General features: G+C 47.1%; 2 protein-coding genes across 2 annotated transcripts; both read right to left on the reverse strand.

Annotated features, from left to right (window-relative positions):
- Positions 1-60: 60 nt before the first annotated feature.
- On the reverse strand, positions 61-7397 carry LOC121543839. Its single transcript, XM_045208326.1, is given in 10 exon segments — positions 61-2238; positions 2240-2466; positions 2632-2874; positions 3237-3391; positions 3572-3926; positions 4349-4534; positions 4741-5631; positions 5795-5867; positions 6193-6799; positions 7265-7397. Coding segments are annotated over 9 exon segments (4455 nt in total). The 5' UTR covers positions 6693-6799; positions 7265-7397; the 3' UTR covers positions 61-413.
- Positions 7398-7823: 426 nt separating this feature from the next.
- Positions 7824-15187, reverse strand: LOC121542995 (interleukin-11-like). The gene is made up of 5 exons (XM_041852665.2): positions 14778-15187; positions 13623-13789; positions 10324-10416; positions 10016-10177; positions 7824-9718 (listed from the first exon to the last, which is right to left on the reverse strand). Exons 1-5 carry the CDS (start codon positions 14782-14784, stop codon positions 9533-9535), a joined length of 615 nt encoding a protein of 204 aa, XP_041708599.2. The 5' UTR covers positions 14785-15187; the 3' UTR covers positions 7824-9532.
- Positions 15188-20615: the final 5428 nt, after the last annotated feature.

The raw sequence follows: 20615 nt of genomic DNA on the forward strand, positions 1-20615 counted from the left end.
GATTAACAACTTTATTAATAATGACTATTTCCTAGTATCAATATTTATAGTGAAACCGAGCCAATATAGCCATGTATTCATTCGCAAAAAAACTCATAGGCATTTTATATCAACACTGTCAACATGACAGTATAATTGAAACTCATAAGTCATTAGTACTTTGTTGAGGTCCCTCTTTGATAACAGTCACTGAATTTAACTCTTTGTGTTTCTGGCACCTTGGTATTATTTCCTGTAGTACTTTCTATAGTCTCTTTCTGAATTACTCTCCTTTAGTTCAGTAGCTGGAAAAGGCCTCCACATCGAAAACACACACACACACACATTGCGCGCACACATATGTACATTCATGTGTGCACACACATGCACACGCCTTCACACACATTTCCTGACAGTGGTTGTTTGGTTTAGGTTTAATTGAACTGAGAGTTAGGTGTAGGGCCATTCGTAGCTGTGTTTTCTCCTTCATTCGCTCCAGTCTCTATTTCAATGCATTCTGCTGAGTTCCTGTCTTTTTCAGGCCTCTCAGTTATTCCACTCCCTCCTTTTGCTTCACTCCTCTCTAAAGTTACTCCTCCTTCCCCTCCTCTGTCCATCCCCCCTTCTCTTAGACTGCTGGTGCTAACCTCAATTATGACGATCCCCTCTCCTCCCTCAAGCTGAAAGATGCCCTCCATTGGCCCCCTGCCCTCCCCTACTGCCCCCACTGCCCCACTGTAATTGCCCCCTTCTCCTTCCCCTTCCCCCTCGATCAGGGCTATCATCTGCACACTCTCTCCAGACCCCTGGCCCACCATCTTGTTCTCATCCCCCAGCTCAAACACCACCTCCTGCCCATTCAGAGGCATTAAGGCCTGGGGAGGCGGGCAGGAAAGTTCCAGGCTGTTGCTGGGGCCTTCTAGATAGCTACTGTCAGAAGTGGTCCGTTCCTCGCTCTGATGCTCTGTTTGGAAATGAAGCACAAAGGACTCTCCCTCTCCGCCATCCTCCCCTACTCGTCTTTCTCCTTCTCTCTCTCCTCCCCACTCCTGCAGCAGTGACACCAGACCTCTTTTCTCCTTCCCTCCCTCTCCCTCAGTCTCTCCCTCAGTCTGGAAACGCAGCACGTATGACTCCCCATCCCCTTCTCTGCCCATTCCTCCTTGCCCCACCTCCCCGCACCTCTCCCCTTCAAACTGCAACACGTAGGACCCTCCTTCCTCTCCTATCTTTACCTCTTCCTTCTTCCCTCCTTCTTTCTGGAAGCAGAGGACATACTGTTCCCCTCTCATGTCCTGCTCAGTGGTATTGCCCAACTCTGGGGCGGTTTGGGGTTCCCCAACCCAGGCCACAGGGTCAGAGGGCAGGGAGGCTGGTGTAACCATGGTAACTGAGTTAACTGTGGCAACCTTTAGGGGTCCTGAGGTAACAGTTGCAGAGGTAAAGGAGGAGGGGGTAGAAACAGAGACAGAGGCCGTTGGTGGTGAGGAAGGACCTTGTGACTTGGCGGGTAGAGACGATGGCAATGATGATGTCATAGTGTTGGCAGCAATAACAGTAGCTGGAGTGACACTAATTACATTACAGCTAGACACAGGTACTACATCCCCCGACTGACTGACAGGGGCTGTTGTTATGGTGACAGAGGTGGTTGTCGTAGCAACTGAGGTGGTCGTTTTCCGACCTACAGCGGCTTTGGGTTTCCGTCCTCTCCTGGTCCTGGCTGTCCGGTTACTTTTCCCTAATATGGGCTTGTTCAGCATAGAGTTCTGGGAGGGAGTTGTTGTCTTAGAAACGGGAGGGTTGTTTACGTTGTTGGTGGTGATGATGAACCTGGGCTGCTGTTGTTGCTGGGATATGTTCTGAAAATGTTGCATCTGGGTTTGGGCAGGGCTTAGAACTGTCTGCACCAATGGGAGGCCCTGGGGATCCAGGGTGGGCTGGGGATTGGTCGCTGTGGTGGGGACGAGAATCAGGCTGGGCTGGCTCCCATTGGTGGAGGGGCACTGTAGGAGGATGTACTGTGTCTGGGGGGGAGGCGGAGGGGGAGGAGGGGGGGCGGGGGCAGACAGGGGGATGAGCTGAAGCCCATTGGCTGTCTGGATCATGAAGTAGTTCTGGGAGGTGTTGGGGGGAATGTCCAGCGTTGGCTGAGACACGATCAGAGACCCAGAGTTCCCTGTGGTCTCCAGGGTGATGGGGTTTAGTAAGGTGGTGGTGGTTGTCACCCCTCCACCCCCCTTTACCTCCCCTGCCCCCCTCCTTACCCCCCACCCCAGCGTCCCCTGCCACAGCCCCGTTCCCATGAGTCCTCATGTGCCTCTGCAGGTAGGAGTGCATGACAAACTCCTTCCCACAGAAGGGACACTTGTAGTCCTTCCTGGAGGAGTGGGTTCTCAGGTGGAGCTGGAGATTGGAGGAGTGGGTGAAGCTCTTATGACACTGGGCACACTGGAAGGGCCGCTCGCCTGAGTGGGTGCGCTCGTGCTGTTGGAGAGAGAGGAGGGTAGGGAGGATGAGAGAAAGATAAAGGGAGAGGAGAAAGATTGGGTGACAGAGAGATATATATATAGAGAGATGGAGCAAAGGAGCCACTGTACACAATATCATAAGAATCCTAGCATCAGCCATAGCAGAGCTATCTGTGCTGACCTGTTTGAGGTTGGAGGTCTGTGAGAAGGACTTGGAGCAGATGGGGCAGATGTGAGGGCGCAGGCCAGAGTGGAGCTGACTGTGTCTCCTCAGACAGCTGGTGTTTTTGAAGGACTTGCCACACTCCTGGCACACATAGGGCCGCTCGCCCGTGTGCTGGCGCAGGTGGTACTGGTAATGGGAGCTCCACTTGAAGGTGAGCGGGCAGTAGGGGCACTGGAACGCTCGCACACCTGTGTGCACCTGGAGAGGAGAGATGAGGGATCAGTCAGAAAATAAATGTTGACGGCCTGGATTCTTCTGAAAGTACAGGTACATTCAAAAGTTTGAACAAGAAAAGCAGGCCATAAACTGCTATAACGTAGCAGTGTCGCTGTTCGCACCTTGTGACAAATGCCATAGCTTGGGTTTAGACAGGCAGCCCAATTCTGATAATTTTTTCACTAATTGGTCTTTTGACCAATCATATCAGATATTGTCACATCAGATATTTTTCAGGGCTGATCTGATTGGTCAAAAGACCAATTAGGGGAAAAAAATATCAGAATTGGGCTGCCTGTCTTAACGCAGCCTTAGCGAGCTAGAAATTGACTGATACGTCTTACCCTCTGGTGTATGGAGAGCAGTGAGGACCTCTTGAAGCTCTTGCCGCACTCTGTGCAGCGGTAGGGTCTCTCTCCTGTGTGGTCCCTCATGTGGTACCTCAGACCTGACGAACCCTTGAAGGCCTTACCACACTCAGAGCAACGGTACGGCCTCTCTGTACCGTACCCACAGTGATGAGGAGAGGGAGAATGGTGAAGAATGTTATATATTTTTTTACAAATGAATTATACAGGTAATTTCATGAGCAGCTGTAGGCTAGGCTCTGTTACTGTCAAGGTATCTCCCTTTTTAAAGTATTTTCTATCAAAAAGCCAAAAGAAAAAGACTAACTCACCGTTGTTCCCCCCAGCAGTCTTACTAGCCGCTCCTCTCCTCTGGCCCTTGACCACTGCTCTGGTGGATGGCTTGGCCACCTCCCTGTCCCCCTCCTCTGTCACAGCCATCAGGCTGACGTGGATCTCCCCCTGGGTGTCCTGGTGCTTGTCCCCCTGCCTGGGGGAGGAGGGCAGGGGCAGGGACAGGGACAGGGACGGGGGGCAGACGATCTCCGCCTCAGCCTCGGCCAGGAGGCGCTGCTCGGGGGTGTGGGAGTGCTGGTGGGTGAGCAGGGAAGAGAGGAGGGTGAAGGAGCGGTCGCACGCAGAGCAGCTGAACTGGGAGCGAGACTGGGAGGGAGAGAGGGAGTGGACCTGGAGAGGGAGCAGAGGGAGAGAAGAAGATTTGGGAAGAGAGAGGGTCATCAAAACAGACTATTTATAGATCCGATTAACGTCAGCTTTACTGACACCAAGGAGTAGATCAGTTCAGACTAATCGAAGTGTAGATTCCATCACACATTCCAGTGTTCGAACTTGTAACATGGCTGGAGGGGCTTTCTATTAATGCATCCAATGGCAATGTCGGCGAAAGGCATACCGCCAGGAGCTGCATGTGGATTTGACAGCTCTCAAACAAAAGCAATGATATGCTATGCAATTGTCGGTTATCACAGGTTAATGCTGAACTGATTGAATCTAGGCCCAAGTTAGACGAAGTAGAAACAGACTGGCATCCAGGACAGAGACCTTATGACATAGTAGTGAGGATGTGCAGCCCATCAGCTGATTGCTACCTGTGCCAGGTGTCTGTTGAGCCCTCCGCTGGTCTTGAAGCTCTTCCCGCAGTAGGCACACTCTGTGCCCGCCCCCGTCCCTGGACCTGTGGTGTTACCCCCTGTCTCCACGCTGTCTGCAGGGATTTGAGCCCCCACTGTGAAGCTCTGCAGCAGGTCAAACTGGGCCTGGGTAGTCCCCATATTCTGACATGGGACAAAACACTATTAGGCCAGAGTCATTGCACAACAACATCAACATCAACATCATGGCAGTCATATCAGCTGAGATATTGACCTAGAGTGTAGAGTAAGAAACCAAATATTGATCATGAATGGATGAATCTGCTGTGATCCTAAAACAGTGCCTTAGGGGTAACCTCCCCAGGCAGAGAGAGAGTCCCACTACTCACCCCTCCGTCCACTCCCCCGGTCAGTCCCAGTAGTTCAGCCGTAGTGTGTCCGTTCTCTGCTGCTGCCGTCGTCTCCACCACCTCTTCAAAGTCAGCCAGCAGATTCCCCACCTCTCCCTCTCCCCCTGGCCCCTCACCCACCCCGCTGCCCCCCTCCTCCCCGGGACCCAGGTGCATGGCCTGGTGGTCCTCTAGCTCTGTCCGCGTGCTGAACGTCTGACTACAGCTGCCACAGCTGTACAGCAGCACGCTGGCGCCCGACTCCGTGCTCACGTGCACTTCTGTCCCGATGGCCCTGGATGTGCACACGCCCCCCTGGGTGGGGGTTAGGGTGAGATGGGGCAGGAGGGTCTGGTGACCTGACGATAGGAACACCTCCCCGACCCCCACCCCCACCCCCACCATGGCCTCCTGGCTCACAAAGCCCATGTCTGTCAACATTTGTGATGTCACTTCCTCCCCCACTATCACTTCCCGTATCTCATCCCCCATGTTGCCTCCCCCTGTCTTCCCCCCCTTTCCTTCACCAGTGTGACTCTGAGAGTTCCGGTGCAGGGCCAGATTGGATGAGTGTGTGAAACTGCGTCCACACTCTCCACAAATGTAGGGCCTCTCTCCTGTGTGGATTCTCATGTGTTGTCTGAGGTTGGTGGACTGGGTAAAGGCCTTGGTACACACGGTGCACACGTAGGGCTTCAGGCCCAGGTGCACGTTCTTGTGTCTACGCAGGCTGCTGGAGTTCTTGAAGGCCTTGGGGCAGCTGTCGCAGGGGTAGGGGCACTCGCCCGTGTGCTGGCGCAGGTGGTACTGGTAATGGGAGCTCCACTTGAAGGTGAGCGGGCAGTAGGGGCACTGGAAGGTCCGCAGGCCTGTGTGGACACTACGATGGACCTGGAGACATGCACAAGTAGAGAGAGAGGAGAACATCCGTGACTGGTCCCTTAACCCCAAGAGGATCATTTTACTACTGTAACATTCAACTTTTTAAAGCAAAAAACTTTCAACAAATTTTTACCACAAAAAGGGGGAACCATTACTGCCCAGTGTTTCTCACCTGGAGCAGAGAGGAGCGTTTGAAGGCCTTGTCACAGTCGTCACACTTATAGGGCTTCTCCCCTGAATGAGACCTGCACAGGAAAAACAAACAATCTACTGACCCTTCAACCGATCTACAGGACATCATATCATCTACAGAAAGGGTTCATAGTTGTATTGATTATTCTATTCCACTAGTTTCCCACGGCCCTAAATAGGCTTCCATTAAATTGCTCACATTTTTCGCATTTCCCTCATTTGTATTATTGTGAGAGAACTAAACAGATGAAAACAGATGGAGACAAGGAGAAGAATACCCTTCATAAACTGAGATGCATAAGATGCTAACATTTCTATTGCTAACTTTCACTGTGCCAGTCCCCCTCTCCCTCCCTCTCCCCCCCTTCCCTGCAGTACCTCTGGTGGTAGAGGAGTGCGGAGGAGCCCTTGAAGGCCTTGGGGCAGAGGTTACAGCGGTAGGGCCTCTCGTTGTTGTGGCTGCGCTGGTGGTGTGCCAGCCTTGAAGACCACTTGAAGCTCTTGCCACAGTCCAGGCACTGGAACGGGTGCTCAGGGTGCTCCTGGAGATGGGGTGCGGCCAGGACCGATGACGTCACCATCTCCACCCCGGTCAGCACTATATCCTCACCCCCTTCCACCATCCCTTTCTCCCCATCCTCTTCTTCCCCCCTTTCCCTGTCCTCCTCCCCTTCTCCTGATCCCTGCAGCGAGGGGAAGGGAGAGAGGGAGGAGGACGATTGAGGGGGTAATAGTTCCGCTTGGACCACTAGAGTGGCCACTGAGTTTGCCATGTTGAGGCAAGACGCAATTAGAGAATAAAAGCTTGTATGTTTGGTATTAATGTAAGTGTGTGTATTAGTGTTGGTGAAGCTGTGTCTCTTCTTTCCCGGTTTCATTCATTGCTGGTGAAAAGGTTCCTTCTGCTTATGTGGCTGTGTTCCTCGGTGTGAGGAAACAACAGCTGAGCTGATGTAGTTTGTGGTCTCCTTTCTTAAGAGTAGGACTGTGAAATAAAATAAAACACAAAGTATTGATCAATGTCCAAGGTCCAGGAACTAACACCAAAGCAACATCAACCATTGATCTCCATCTACAATTATTCAGACGTCTACAAATAATAAAGTCGGCCAAAAGACTGACCAGCCTATCCCTTTAAATCCCACCTCCTCCCGATCCCTCCCTCTCCTCTTCTTCTTTCTCCCCTCTCCCTCCTCGTCTTTCTGTTTATATCGGTCTGTCCCTGATGAGCGTGTGCGAAAAAGAGGGGTTTCTCCAAGCTAAAATGCAGAAAAAAACAAATACACCTACTCTATGATGCTAACTCTAAGCAGAAAATGTTACAGCTGCCGCCTTCAATACCTCCTCTGCAACTGGCCTCCGAATCTATAAGCCTTCGTCCGTACGGCATTCTTCGCTATATAATGTTTGATACGAATGGTGCATTAGTAATATTGCAACAATTACTCACCTAGTATCATTAACTCATGGTTAATGCTTTTGTTGATATTGTAAAAAGGGATTGAGACTTGCAGTGCTAGTCCATACAACCTTAACAATAAACCCGAGCACAAACTAACTAGCTAGCTAGCAGTCACCCACCAGCTGCCTCCTCCCAACAACGACGATCGCTATAGGCTGGGTCTAGCCCCGAATGCACCACTGCCATTGGGTACGAGCTTCAACAGTCAAATCTTGTCTCTATATCTGTTTAAAAAATATATAATACTGTACTAATTTGTGATTTAGTACTTGAATTCACACATCATTTGAATGTTAAAACCCCCAATATAAAAAGGCTTATTATAGGTTCATTGGAAACAGGTTTATCAACTCTGCTTGCTACAGTGCCTGATGGGTAATGAAGTTTCTGGTAGAATGTAGGCAAGGCCCTGTTGTGTGTGATGATGGAGGAGACACAGGAGGATGCTTGACGAAGTGAATGGTGGAGGGAAGGAAAGAAAGAAAGAGTATGATATGTAGGCCTACCTAATAGTGAAAAGATGACAAAGTAACACGAATAGCCCATCTCATTGTTCATGTTCTTTATTTACTTTTTTTTCAAGACACACATTTCACATTTAGGCCAATCAGTCAGTCTGTGTGGTGGAGACCCCAAGCACAAGGTTTCCCACCGCATTCAGGCATGGTACTACAATGATTTCAACATGGATGATAGCAATGAAAATGGTAAATATGAATAAAAACAGTATAAAAGTACAAAAACGACAGGAGACTTGCTCCTCTGCAGCGCAAATAAATAGTTCCACCAAAGTAACTTAAATAAATAGTAAATACTGTAACAAAATACTAGAATATAATAATATTGATATTGCGACAAAACGATAGGGATAGCATTGACAGAGTATTCTACATTATATCATAGAAAACTATAATACACAATTGCATTGTATACAACAATTTACATTATTGTACAAGTATGTACAACTGTGCAGAACCGTAGTATCACAATATCACAATACATAGTATTTTAAGGCTTGGGGTGTTTTTTCATTTCTTATTTATGTCACTAAAATGCTCAAACATCATGTGTACCAAGGCACAGATTCAGAATCAGCTGACTCAAAAGGCTAATCCTAACAAGTTTGTGCAAAGAGATTAGATCAGGTCCTAGATCAGTGCTTAGCAACAGGGCATATTCATTAACCTTTACCACAGCGTTAGATATGCCACCTGTTATTTTTCCATGCGGGACACAGACTCTGTAAATAGCAACTAAACCCATGGAAAAACTATCTACCCTATGTTGTGTTGACATCCTGATTGATGCATGGTTCATAACAATCTCTTTCTTAACAGTTTACAAAACCAAACAGGTGACACATTTAACATGTTCGGAAGATTCTATGAGTAACCCTAAATCTACAAGGTAAAGTACAGCACTGTAAGAAAAATACATGTACGCTCTCCCAAAATATGGTTGCTACAAGCCAAGTATGTTTGCTACATCTACTGGCGGAAATAGGCTACTCTTTGTGAAGAGACAGGTGTGATAAACGAATAAAGTTAAATGGTTGAAAATACAATCCATATCATTACAGACTGTAAGAAGTCAGGAAGTGCTACTGTGTGGTCTCCTTGTTTACTTTGAGAGGTGGGATGAAGGGGGAGAGAGAGAACAGAATAGGAGTATTGATAAGGTACAAGAAACTAAATTCACGACAATAATGTAAGTAAAAATGATAAGTGACACGTTACAATATCAAATAAATAATGACATCAAATAAATAACTAACAATAAATAAATAAATACATAAATAACACATAGTCAGGAACAAGGTATTTAAGAGAGAGGATGGGGTGGCAGTGACATGTTAGTGAATATTGAAGACCATTACTGGTTGTAGTAGTGTGAATATGGTGGATCCTCATAGGCTGTAGTTTGAATATGGAGCTCCCTCATTGGCTACGATGAGGATGGAGGTTCAGTGACAACAGTACAAGGTTGTAGTGTGGTTATCTTTAATCATCATTGGCTGTAGTGTGTTTTTCTTGGATCATCATTGGTTGTAGTGTGGATTTCTTGGATCATAATTGGTTGTAGTGTGGTTATCTTGAATCATCATTGGCTGTAGTGTGGATTTCTTGGATCATCATTGGTTGTAGTGTGGATTTCTTGGATCATCATTGGTTGTAGTGCCGGTTGAAGCTAGTAGATCCCCATTGGTTGTAGTGTGGATTCTGTGCATCCCTATAGACTATAGCACTTCAGGAATCATCATTGTACTGCAGACATTTTGGACTTTGTACTGAGCACTGAGAACACTCGTTGGGCCCAATCACAGAAGAGTCTGAACTGTAGTAGCAGCTCCTGGGAAGACTGTAACACATCAAACTGGGATGGGGGGGGAGGTGGCAGCGAGGGAGAGGGAGGAGAGAGACGCTGAGCATCAACTCTCACCATCTATGAGGAGAACGGAGAGAGAGAGAGAGGGATGGTTTAGATTTCCTGTCTGAAGTGCTAGGCTAGACTACTGTACTTCCCATCCAAGGAATGTGATGCAACAGGCCTAAATGTAATGTAATGATTGAACCTAAGTGCAAGAACTACAGAGCTATCCCATTATTAGATCATCACACAGCGTAAGAACAGTAGAACTATCTGATAAAATCTCATATGTATATAATATCCAAATTATAGAAATGTACTACGCTGCATACTGTATCTATCAGCCGTATTAGTGTTGGACGGAGCAGTTACCTGATGCTCTAGCATGCTGGTGAGAGACTTGATGAGTGAGATCATCTGTCCCAGTTTAGGGAGAGCAGGGTGGTGGTGTTTCCTTGATGCTCTGCTCAACCAGGCAAAATGGTGCTCAAACGACTTCAAGTCCGAGTGGAGCTGAGAGAGAGTGGGTCTCATCTGGATGATAGAAGAAGAGGGGCAGGGAGAGAGTTGAAGAAAAAGAGAGAGATTTAGTATCAATGTCTGGGACATAACAGAACACATCTGGAAGGCAGAAATACATATAGACACACACACACACAAACAAATTAAAACACATTTACCTCAAGGGAGTTGATGTCACTGGCTCTGTTGTTCATTACTGGCAGGGACTTAAATCTATGCTGTTCTGGGTCTGTCTCGAACGCATGTTCCTTCTGTAAGAAAAACAGACAAAACAACACGCTACATCAGTCAAGTACATCCTCACAAATTTGCACATCTTCACAAGAGTCACGGAAGCATAAGGAAATTATTATTCCAGCAGCACTTAGATCAGATGACTGTCTGGTCTGGCCACGACTAGAGACCGTAGCTTTCCCTGAGAAAAGTGTGGTTGGGTCAGGGAGAGTTCACCCAGATTGTAACCCGAAAACGTCAACAATAAGAGCAAGTGACCTGAAACCACAGGATGTTTTCTACTGGGAGAGGAGGAGAACAACATATGCTCTGACTAAGAGAGCTCAGAGTGGGATAGACAACACAGAGCTGCAGGGAAACTCCAGGGTCGCAGCTATAAAAAATGTGAGATTACGTAATGCTGTGTAGTAACGTGTGTACAATCCCCAGAGTATGTCTGCACTGCTCACAGCCACCACTAGGGGGAGACAGACCACATCACAGCAGACTCAGGGGCACCGCTACTGGCTACTGTATCTCTGTGGGCCCTTAACAGGTGAAGAAGTGATTTATGAGTAGAATGTAAATGACTGAGAATGACATGAAGCGCAACAGTGACTAACGCCATGTGCGTCAGAGCACCAATCAGTGGAGAAACATAACAGCATTAGGAAAACATTATGGATGGTGGTACACAATGGGTTGTGTACACTTAATGCTTCCTCATGCTATTGTGTTGTTCTGTCCTCATTGTGCTTTTACCATCGTGTTTTTCTATTATTATTGTTGTTGTTTTCCCTCATCTCATTTCATATCTCTCTCTCTCTCTCTCTCTGCTCTCTCTCTCTCTTGTCTCTGCTCTCTCTTCTCTCTGTCTCTGCTCTCTCTCTCTCTGTTTTCTCTGCTCTCTCTCTCTCTCTCTCTCTCTCTCTCTCTCTCTCTCTCTCTCTCTCTCTCTCATCCCTCCCTCACTCACTTGCTTCTCTGTCTTTTACAAAACACCACTAATGTTTGTGGCTTAATGTTTTGTCTTTCTTTCAGAATTAATCCAATCCCACCCCTCTTATCCCTTCCACCCCTCTTTGGGTTATTTCTCTCTCTCCTCTCCTCTCTACCCTCCATCTTACCCTCTGCTCCTCACACACACACACACACACACACACACACACACACACACACACACACACACACACACACACACACACACACACACACACACACACACACACACACACACACACACACACACACTGGTGACCACTTCTCCTGCATCTCTCTCTGATCTCTTTATCTGCTCAGTCTCAGCCTGTAATTCTCTTATCCTCCCATTCTCATTCTCTCGTTCTCTCCATCATGACCTCACTCAACTGAACCTTGCACCCCCCACCCCATCACTGTGTGTGTGCCCCCCCCCCCAACAATCTTCCTGAATGCAAATACTGGAATGTGATAAATCTCTGTGATTTTTATCAGGTCACTTTGCTGTGGCGACCGAAAACCAAACACTAAACACCACACCTACACAACCACAACTATTTACAGCACCCTCAATGCACACACACTCTGACACACACAACACATGGACACACACATGAAAACACACAACAGACATGTAGAAACATTACACACACACAGTTGTATTGCTTTCTTGCAGGGACTTTCCGTTGACACCAATTCTATTTTTCTTTTCTAGCCTTGACCCCTGTTCATTGGAACTCTGCACAAGAAGAAAATAAACCAAAATAAATCCTTAATGTCATTGAAAAATGAACACAACATTTTGTCAAAGCAGCATATTGCCATTGCTGTGCAGCGTTGTCTGCTTTGATAAAGCTTCTTCCTCACATCTGGCCCCCATACTACACTACTGCTATAGCACTGTGCCCTCATACAGAGATACTGCACACACACACACACTTATTGAACAATCCTCTTACCAGAGACTAGAGAGTGTGTAACTATTTTCAGTTACGTGTCTTAAACAAATGTGGTTTCTGATTTACATCATATAAAAATAGAATCTCTTGCGGTCATGAATAACCAAAGATAAGGATATGTTCTGCTTCACCTGTTCAAACACATTGCTTACAGGACACTTCCATCACATCTGTAGGCCTAACGTACACCGCAATCATTCCCATTTCAATACAAACTCCCCAGACGCTTTTACTTGGCCATCTAGATTAGAACAACTTCAGGAAACAGCAACAGATAAGCAACAGGTGCCAATCCACATTCCATTTCCTCACAGCTAATAAACGGAGTTAATCAGTTCCAGAAATAACTATTACCGGTAGTTACTTTCTATTCTCTTTGAGTGTGTGTGTTTTCTACTCCAGGTACAAGTTGTCCATAGGCACAGATCTAGGACTAGCGTACCTACCCCCAATCCTAACCCTTAGCATTAGGGGGGGAAACACTAAACTGACCTGAGATCAGTGTCTAGAGGCACCTTTCTCCTACTATGAGGGCTCAGTCAGACCAGGAGGTTGAGTCAGATCTCCCCACGGTCGGTCGGCCTCCGAGCCCAATCCTGTCCTGTCTGGATTAAGGCTGACCTCACATAGTGAAATCTCTAATGACGCCAGCCCTGGCTGTCCTCCTCACACGGCTAATGACGCCAGTCCTGGCTGTCCTCCTCACACGGCTAATGACGCCAGCCCTGGCTGTCCTCCTCACACGGCTAATGACGCCAGCCCTGGCTGTCCTCCTCACACGGCTAAGGGACTCTTCATACACTGGCTGACAGCACAACACAAGCAGCTTAACTTCAAATCAAAATCAAATCAAATGTATTGGTCACATACACATGGTTACCGATGTTATTGCGAGTGTAGCGAAATGCTTGTGCTTCTAGTTCCGACAGTGCAGTAATATCTAGCAAGTTATATCTTGCTAGATATTACTGCACTGTCGGAACTAGAAGCACAAGAAGAATAAGACATCTAGGGCAACTATCCAATTCAACTGTCCAGAGTTGTATTGCGTCACAAAGTCAGGGAGAGTGAGGCAGGAGGAGCATGGCTTCTTATGACTGCTCTATGCAATCACTATGAAACCATAGTAGTTATTAAGGGGTCATAAAGGTGAGCTATTGGACAACAACTTCAGCCAGTCTCTTTTCATGTGCCTCAGGTAAGTTGTAATGGCATGATCGCTATCACACAATCAATACAGTACCCAGACCAGCATAGCAATCCCCCCATCCTGACATCAGAAGTGAATACATTAACATTCCACTCACCAATAGATCTGCTGTGATCTGCCGCAGATTCTTCGTCTGATTGGCCAATCTGTCCAGTTCGTGCACGACGTTCGGCCGCCGGTAGGGGGCGGGGACGGCATATGTAAATAAAGGCAGTTGGGCCAATAGCAGCGAGAGCAGCAGAGAGGAGGAGGAGTCGACCAGCACTGGGGGGTGGGAGGAAACGGAAGCAATTATTAGGTTTATATGACCGCGGAGAAGTGCTGTCATGTCGATATAATGATAATGACCTCGGGGTACGGCTTTCATCTCTCCAGAGATATTGCACCATAATGTAAACATAAACCCAGACTTGGCAGTGAAATCCTTCAGAGTTACACAAAGCCAGCAGAGTCATGTTTTCACAGGTTAAATGCAAATCACTAAATAATTAAATCCGATGACACATTATAATATTATTAACAATAACAACCCCTTCACAATTATTGACTTTCATGAATGCCTCTAATTGTCACACCTGCACATCAGTTGTTGGATGTGACCAGAGTCCTAAATGCAAATCACTTGGCCTAATTCATTAAATGCTATGACACACTATAATATTATGTTGATCTCCTTCACAATAATCGACTTTCATGAATGCCTCCAATTGTCACACCTGCAATAGTATACATCAGTTGTTGGATGCGACATAAATTACATAGCCTAAGCCAAGACAGCTCTGTAACAGTAAGCTCATTCATTCCTTCTCTTTCAAGTTCAAATACAAGGTAAAGAAAGTCCCAATTGCTGCTGAAATGATAAATGCCTGGGTAATTACAGGAGAACGACAAGAAGCACAAGCCAGGACTCAGGAGAGCATCACTCCTTGTTCAAACTTTAACCAACTGCTGCTATAAGACGTTAGTGTCTAGGCTTCTTGAAACAAATGGAGCACTCAGTGGTCACTGAACATGGCAATGCTTAGCTATGTAAACAGACAATTAAGTAACATTTGCATGCTCAGTAATTGCATTTGAATATGGAATAGCCCAATCAATGAGCATACCCTCAGAATCGTATCAGCATATTATTATGCCAACATATTAGACATAGGCTTAACTAAACAAGACAAGTTAGAAAGGACAATAAGAAAATTAAGAATCTATTGAAAGAATAATGGCTTTTTGAAAGAAAAAGATCATAGGCACTTACATTTCATTTTTGTTCGTGTCCAATAAATAAATGCACGAGTTGCAATAAATAAATAGTTAAATAAAAAAAGTAAGAAAATTAATAAATAAATCGAACTCCGGAAATTGTCACGTGCTCCAGTTTCTTCTAGCTTTCACACTCCGCGAAAAGAGTGAAGGACGCAAGAGATTGCAGAAGGAGAAGGGGAAAAGGACGAGAGAATGAATGAATGAATGAAAAAGTAGAGGAATGAGTGCGAACTATCCAATAAATAAATAAAATACAATGCCTCCAAACTTTTTGTTCAGTAAAGTTTGAGATCAGTTCTGGTAATGAACTGATAGTAACGATAGACAGACACTCAGACAAATGGTTAGGGAGGGATAGACGGACGAGTGCAGAGAGATGGATGCGAGTGTGTGTAAGTCAAAATTTCGCGCAGTGAAATGTTTAGGCTTGTTTAAAACGTCCTTTTATAAAGACTGGGCTGTATGACACATCGACTGAGTCACCGACATTCATTCATAAAAACACACGCGCTCCCTCTTTCCTCCTCCCCTCCCTCCCAGCGCTGTCTGTCTCCCTTAGCAAATTTTTTAAAATGTTCCGTTGTTTTTTCATTTTTTTCTTCTGTCTGTATCACTTTCTCTCGTCCATCCTGTCCCTATCTCCAGTAGCCTACACTTCCTCCGTCGCATCCCGCTACCTATTTATCAGTCCATCTACCTCTTTCTATCTTGCCATCTCCAAATCTCTTCCCCCCTCTCTCTATCACTGCAGAAGTTTTAAAAGGCCATTGTTTAATTTTACATCAGCCTATCTCCAGTACTGTATCCTTTATACATTGGATCTCTCTCTCTCTCTCTCTCTCTCTCTCTCTCTCTCTCTCTCTCTCTCTCTCTCTCTCTCTCTCTCTCTCTCTCTCTCTCTCTCTCATTGTTTATTGTGTTTCTCTGAGCTTTAAAAATGTTTTCTGACTGTGGCTTTACAGTAGGACTCTGCTACATATGGCACGTTCCCCACTTCATAGTTTATACACAGAGCAAACACCTCTCTCTCACCCCCCTCACTCTCCTTTTTTTCAGACAGTCCCTCCTGAGACATCATCCTGTTATTTCCACTTTCCCCCCTTCTTTTTTCTCTCCCTCTCTCCCTCTCTCCCTCTCCAGGGTGAAGGAAAGAGTGAGAGACAGAGCGGGACGGGAGAGAGGTGTTGTCCAGAAGGGGCCTAAAGTGTTGCATAGAAACAGTGTCTGGACTCCAGTCCAGTAACACAGTGTCAGGGAGGGGGAATAAGATGGGGATAAAACAGTACACACACACACACACACACACACACACACACACACACACACACACACACACACACACACACACACACACACACACACACACACACACACACACACACACACACAAACACACACACACACACACACACACACACACTCATAAACCAACAAAATAATAAAATGCTTAATGCACACACATACACGACAGCATAAATACACACACACAAACAAACAAAGACGTGCAAGCAAGTACGCATATACACATGTGTGCACAAGCCCATACCCTGACGCTCTATCTGTCTCACACACACTTTCTCAGTCACTGACTGAGTGGCCCTGGAAACACCCCATCAGGTGCAGTAAAGCGTAGCACAGTGTTGCAAAAAGGCAGAAATTAGTTTCCAGTCATCAAGGAAGAGACGGAGGATTAATGCAGCATAGACATAAACCCCAGGTGAGTGGGCCGGTGGACACACACTCACTCACACACACACACACACACACACACACACACACACACACACACACACACACACACACACACACACACACACACACACACACACACACACACACACACACACACACACACACTTAATGTATACACGAGCACATGTGCACTCACTCACGCCCACATACACAAACGCACACGCACATGGACAGACACGCAATCGCACACACACACGCACGCACACACTTACTGTATACAGGTGCACTTACTCACTCACACATACACACACACACAGACACACACACACATAAACCAACAAAATAATAAAATGCTTAGAGGGCGGGTCTTCAAGGGAGAACCCCTCACTCACACTAATAATGATATGGTAGTGGCTACAAGTGTTAAGTGATGGACCCACACACACACATGGATACACACAAATAAACACACTGACACTTATGAGGGCGTAGTGGCGAGGAGGCTGGGTGGTAAAGGTGTTGTGAGAAACAAGTTGCATTCTGGGTCAACAGCAGAGAAGAAAAGAGAGGAGAGGAGGAGAAGGGGAGAGAAGGAGAAGGGGAGAGAAGGCGAAGGGGAGAGAAGGAGAAGGGGAGAGGAGGAGAGGAAATGGATGAATGTGGCGGGATCGAGGGAGATATTGACACACTCGCTCTTTTTAATTTCCCACATCAAAGGACTGTTTGAAGACACAGCTGGGGCAAGAAGAAGAGAAAGAGTGAAGTTAGTCACTCTCCCTCCCTCGTTCTCTCTCTCTCTGTCTGCCTGCCATGATGGGGGTCTCCTGGGTGGTTCTGAGGCACTGAGAGTCTGTTAGACAACCTGCCAAAGGTGATCACTCATATCACTCACACACACTGTCACTATATATGTGTGTGTGTGTGTGTGTGTGCTCATGGGGAGCTATTTGTTGGGAAATAAGGTCTCTGTGCCATGGTGTGTGTGTGTGTGTTCGGAGAAGGGGTAGTGTGTGTGGATGGGTGTGTGCGCATGTGTGTGGGTAATTAGTAGGCTGGTGGTGTGAGTGTGGTGTCTGTATATGTGTTCAAGAACATTAAGTGTGTGTGTGTGAGAGTGTATGTGTGTGTGAGAGTGTATGTGTGTGTGTGTGTGTGTGTGTGAGTGTGAGTGTGTGTGTGTGTGTGAGTGTGTGTGTGTGTGTGTGAGTGTGTGTGTGTGTGTGTGTGTGTGTGTGTGTGTGTGTGTGTGTGTGTGTGTGTGTGTGTGTCTGAGTGTGTGTGTGTGTGTGTGTGTGGCCTTGATGTGCTACCCATTACGTCACCAATGTGTATAAACCACCGGAGGAGGAGTACCAGAGTGAGACACTGAATTAAACCTCAAACACATCAGAGAGAACGGAACCTGTGACATGGTCTGTACCATCGTGTGTGTTAAAATGTTAGACATCAGAAGAACCTGTGACATGGCATACTACAGCCCTCCCTATGTCTGTGACTGTATAACGGCTTACTACTTTCCTCCCTATATCTGTGACAGTGCCGCGCCTTACTACAGCCCTCCCTATGTCTGTGACTGTGTCGCGAATTACTACAGCCCTCCCTATGTCTGTGACAGTGTCGCGCCTTACTACAGCCCTCCCTATGTCTGTGACTGTGTTGCGAATTACTACAGCCCTCCCTATGTCTGTGACTGTGTCGCGGCTTACTACAGCCCTCCCTATGTCTGTGACTGTGTTGCGAATTACTACAGCCCTCCCTATGTCTGTGACTGTGTCGCGAATTACTACAGCCCTCCCTATGTCTGTGACAGTGTCGCGCCTTACTACAGCCCTCCGTATGTCTGTGACAGTGTCGCAAATTACTACAGCCCTCCCTATGTCTGTGACTGTGTCGCAAATTACTACAGCCCTCCCTATGTCTGTGACTGTGTCGCAAATTACTACAGCCCTCCCTATGTCCGTGTGTGTATTAAATATTAGTAAGACATCAGAGAGGGAGAGGGAGAGTAGGGAACCTGTGACACTGCCTTCCCTTGCCCTTCTGGCCAGACAAACCTGACTCACTTAGTCCAACTTTACTGGGTTAGTCAATCTTTGCGTAGCCCTGACAAACCCTGGCGCTGTGTAGATCTGCACGCGACTGTCTCTTACATGGTTTCCTCACTGTCAAATGAAGCCTTTTGATGGGTCAGAGTGTCTGCTGGGTTTGATCCTTGTGCTCTGATTGGCTGGGAGTTGAAGTTGATCATCCCTGGTATACAACAAGGGCTAATTCTAATGATTTCATAATATTCATCATTAGTTTTTACATTTACATATATTTGAAAATGTTGGTATTGTCCAAATAACCCTTCTGGTATTCCAATTGGTTTATATAGTGTAAAACTCCTGTTCCAAATGACTCCATTGGTTACTGTATGTCTACTGTAAGTGACTGTAGTGTAATAGAGCTGAAGGTTAAGGCTCTGATCCTGCCTACCTCACAGCCTTGGATGTGTAAACAGAGGGAATGTTGAACATGATGCAACGCTGGAAACACAGGACACTCCAATGGCAAACGTGATTTTGAGAGTGCGGGTAATCAATTCATCATTTTGATGTTGCTCCATCATTTCCTCCTCCAGGGAATTCCGCCAAGCCTTAGAATAAACACAAGCAGCGTTTACGCTCAAAGGGAAAGGACGAGGGCCGACATACTGTTAATGTTTACTCTACTATGACTTGGTAGTTGGACGACCCCTAAACTCTCTCCATAACCTCCACTTCACTCCTCTCGGACATACCTCCCTCCATCCCCTCCCTCACTCCATCCTTCCATTCCTGCCTCAGAGTGCGTGATTCGAGTAGGGCATCCTATCTGGCCAATTGTTATGGTAACCCTAACTCACCCCCCCCAACTCCATAATTTCCCCCCCTACCCCCTCTCCCCACATGCCCCTTATGCATCTATGTACGTCAAAGAGCGAGTGAGTGTGTTAATGTTTTTTGGGAAAAAGAGAATGAAGTAGTGACACACAGGGGGAGGATAGTCATTGGGCAATAAAGTGACGTCTCTCACTCTCTCTTTCTCACAGTCAGTGATCATGGTTAATATGCTGTTGTCTTCCCCCCCACCCCACCGCCTACTCTCCCCATCCACCCCCCTTCACCCCTTGTAACGATCCCGGCGGTCTGAGTCGGGTCCTGTCTGGTGACGAGTGTTTCTGGTCGTAGCTCCTGTTTCCCGAGGGTTCGGGAACGCTCCGGGGAGCGCGCTTGTTTCCGCACCTGCTTCCCATCAGCAATCGGCACACCTGGGCCTAATCATCACCCTTCTTAGGGTCTGGCCCAACATCCAGTTCCTGCCGGATCGTTAGCCATGAACAGTATGTTTTGCCGGCGTATCAGCCTCAGTACTAGAGTTAGTTTTTGTTGTTTTGTTGCACCCTGTTGACCTGCCTGGTACTTACCTCCGTTTTTGTTCTCCCCACAGTCACTCGTCCGGAACCTCTACCCAACCTCTGCCTGATGGTCGGCGGCTGCCGAGCCATCATCGGATCAACCACTGGACCCTCTACAACTCCTCCACGCCGCCGCTCTGTTCCCTGGATTATTTCCCTTCACCCTTGGTTCAGTAAATAAACACTCACCTTTTGACACCACTTACCTTGTCCTGGTCTGCTTCTGGGTTCTGGCTTAGTAAACCGTGACAGAACGATCCGGCCAGTAATGAACCCAGCGGACCTGGACTCTGTTCGCCATGCTATTACCCAGCAGGAGAAGATGTTGGGTCATCATAGCACGGTACTACAGGAGATCGCGTTGTCAGTTCGGAACCTTTCTACCGGTCTGACGGAGGTCCAGAACCAACGCAAGTGGCCGGTGGAGGATCCACTACCGGTTTCATCCATCTCGCCTGCCGCTTCTGAAGCTGTGGCCATCCGTGAGCCCAAGGTTCCGACGCCGGATAAATATGAGGGGGAGCTGGGAAGATGCCGTTCCTTCCTTATGCAGTGTGGACTAGTGTTCGATCTACAGCCCTACTCTTATGCCACAGACAAGGCTAGGATAGCCTTTGTGATTGAGTTGCTGCGTGGTCGTGCGCTGGAGTGGGCTTCAGCCGTTTGGGAACGACAGGATCCCCGCATGGCTTCATACCA

The sequence above is a fragment of the Coregonus clupeaformis genome, chromosome 28, assembly GCF_020615455.1.
Source record: "Coregonus clupeaformis isolate EN_2021a chromosome 28, ASM2061545v1, whole genome shotgun sequence".
NCBI classification, from domain to species: Eukaryota; Metazoa; Chordata; class Actinopteri; order Salmoniformes; family Salmonidae; genus Coregonus; species Coregonus clupeaformis.

Excerpts from the sequence above, each read along its gene's own strand:
- LOC121542995 (XM_041852665.2), bottom strand. Across the intron at positions 10,178-10,323 it reads GTGACATCAACTCCCTTGAG|ATGAGACCCACTCTCTCTCA; the intron begins GTAAATGTGTTT and ends TCTATCATCCAG. Across the intron at positions 9,719-10,015 it reads CCAGCATGCTAGAGCATCAG|ATGGTGAGAGTTGATGCTCA; the intron begins GTAACTGCTCCG and ends TTCTCCTCATAG.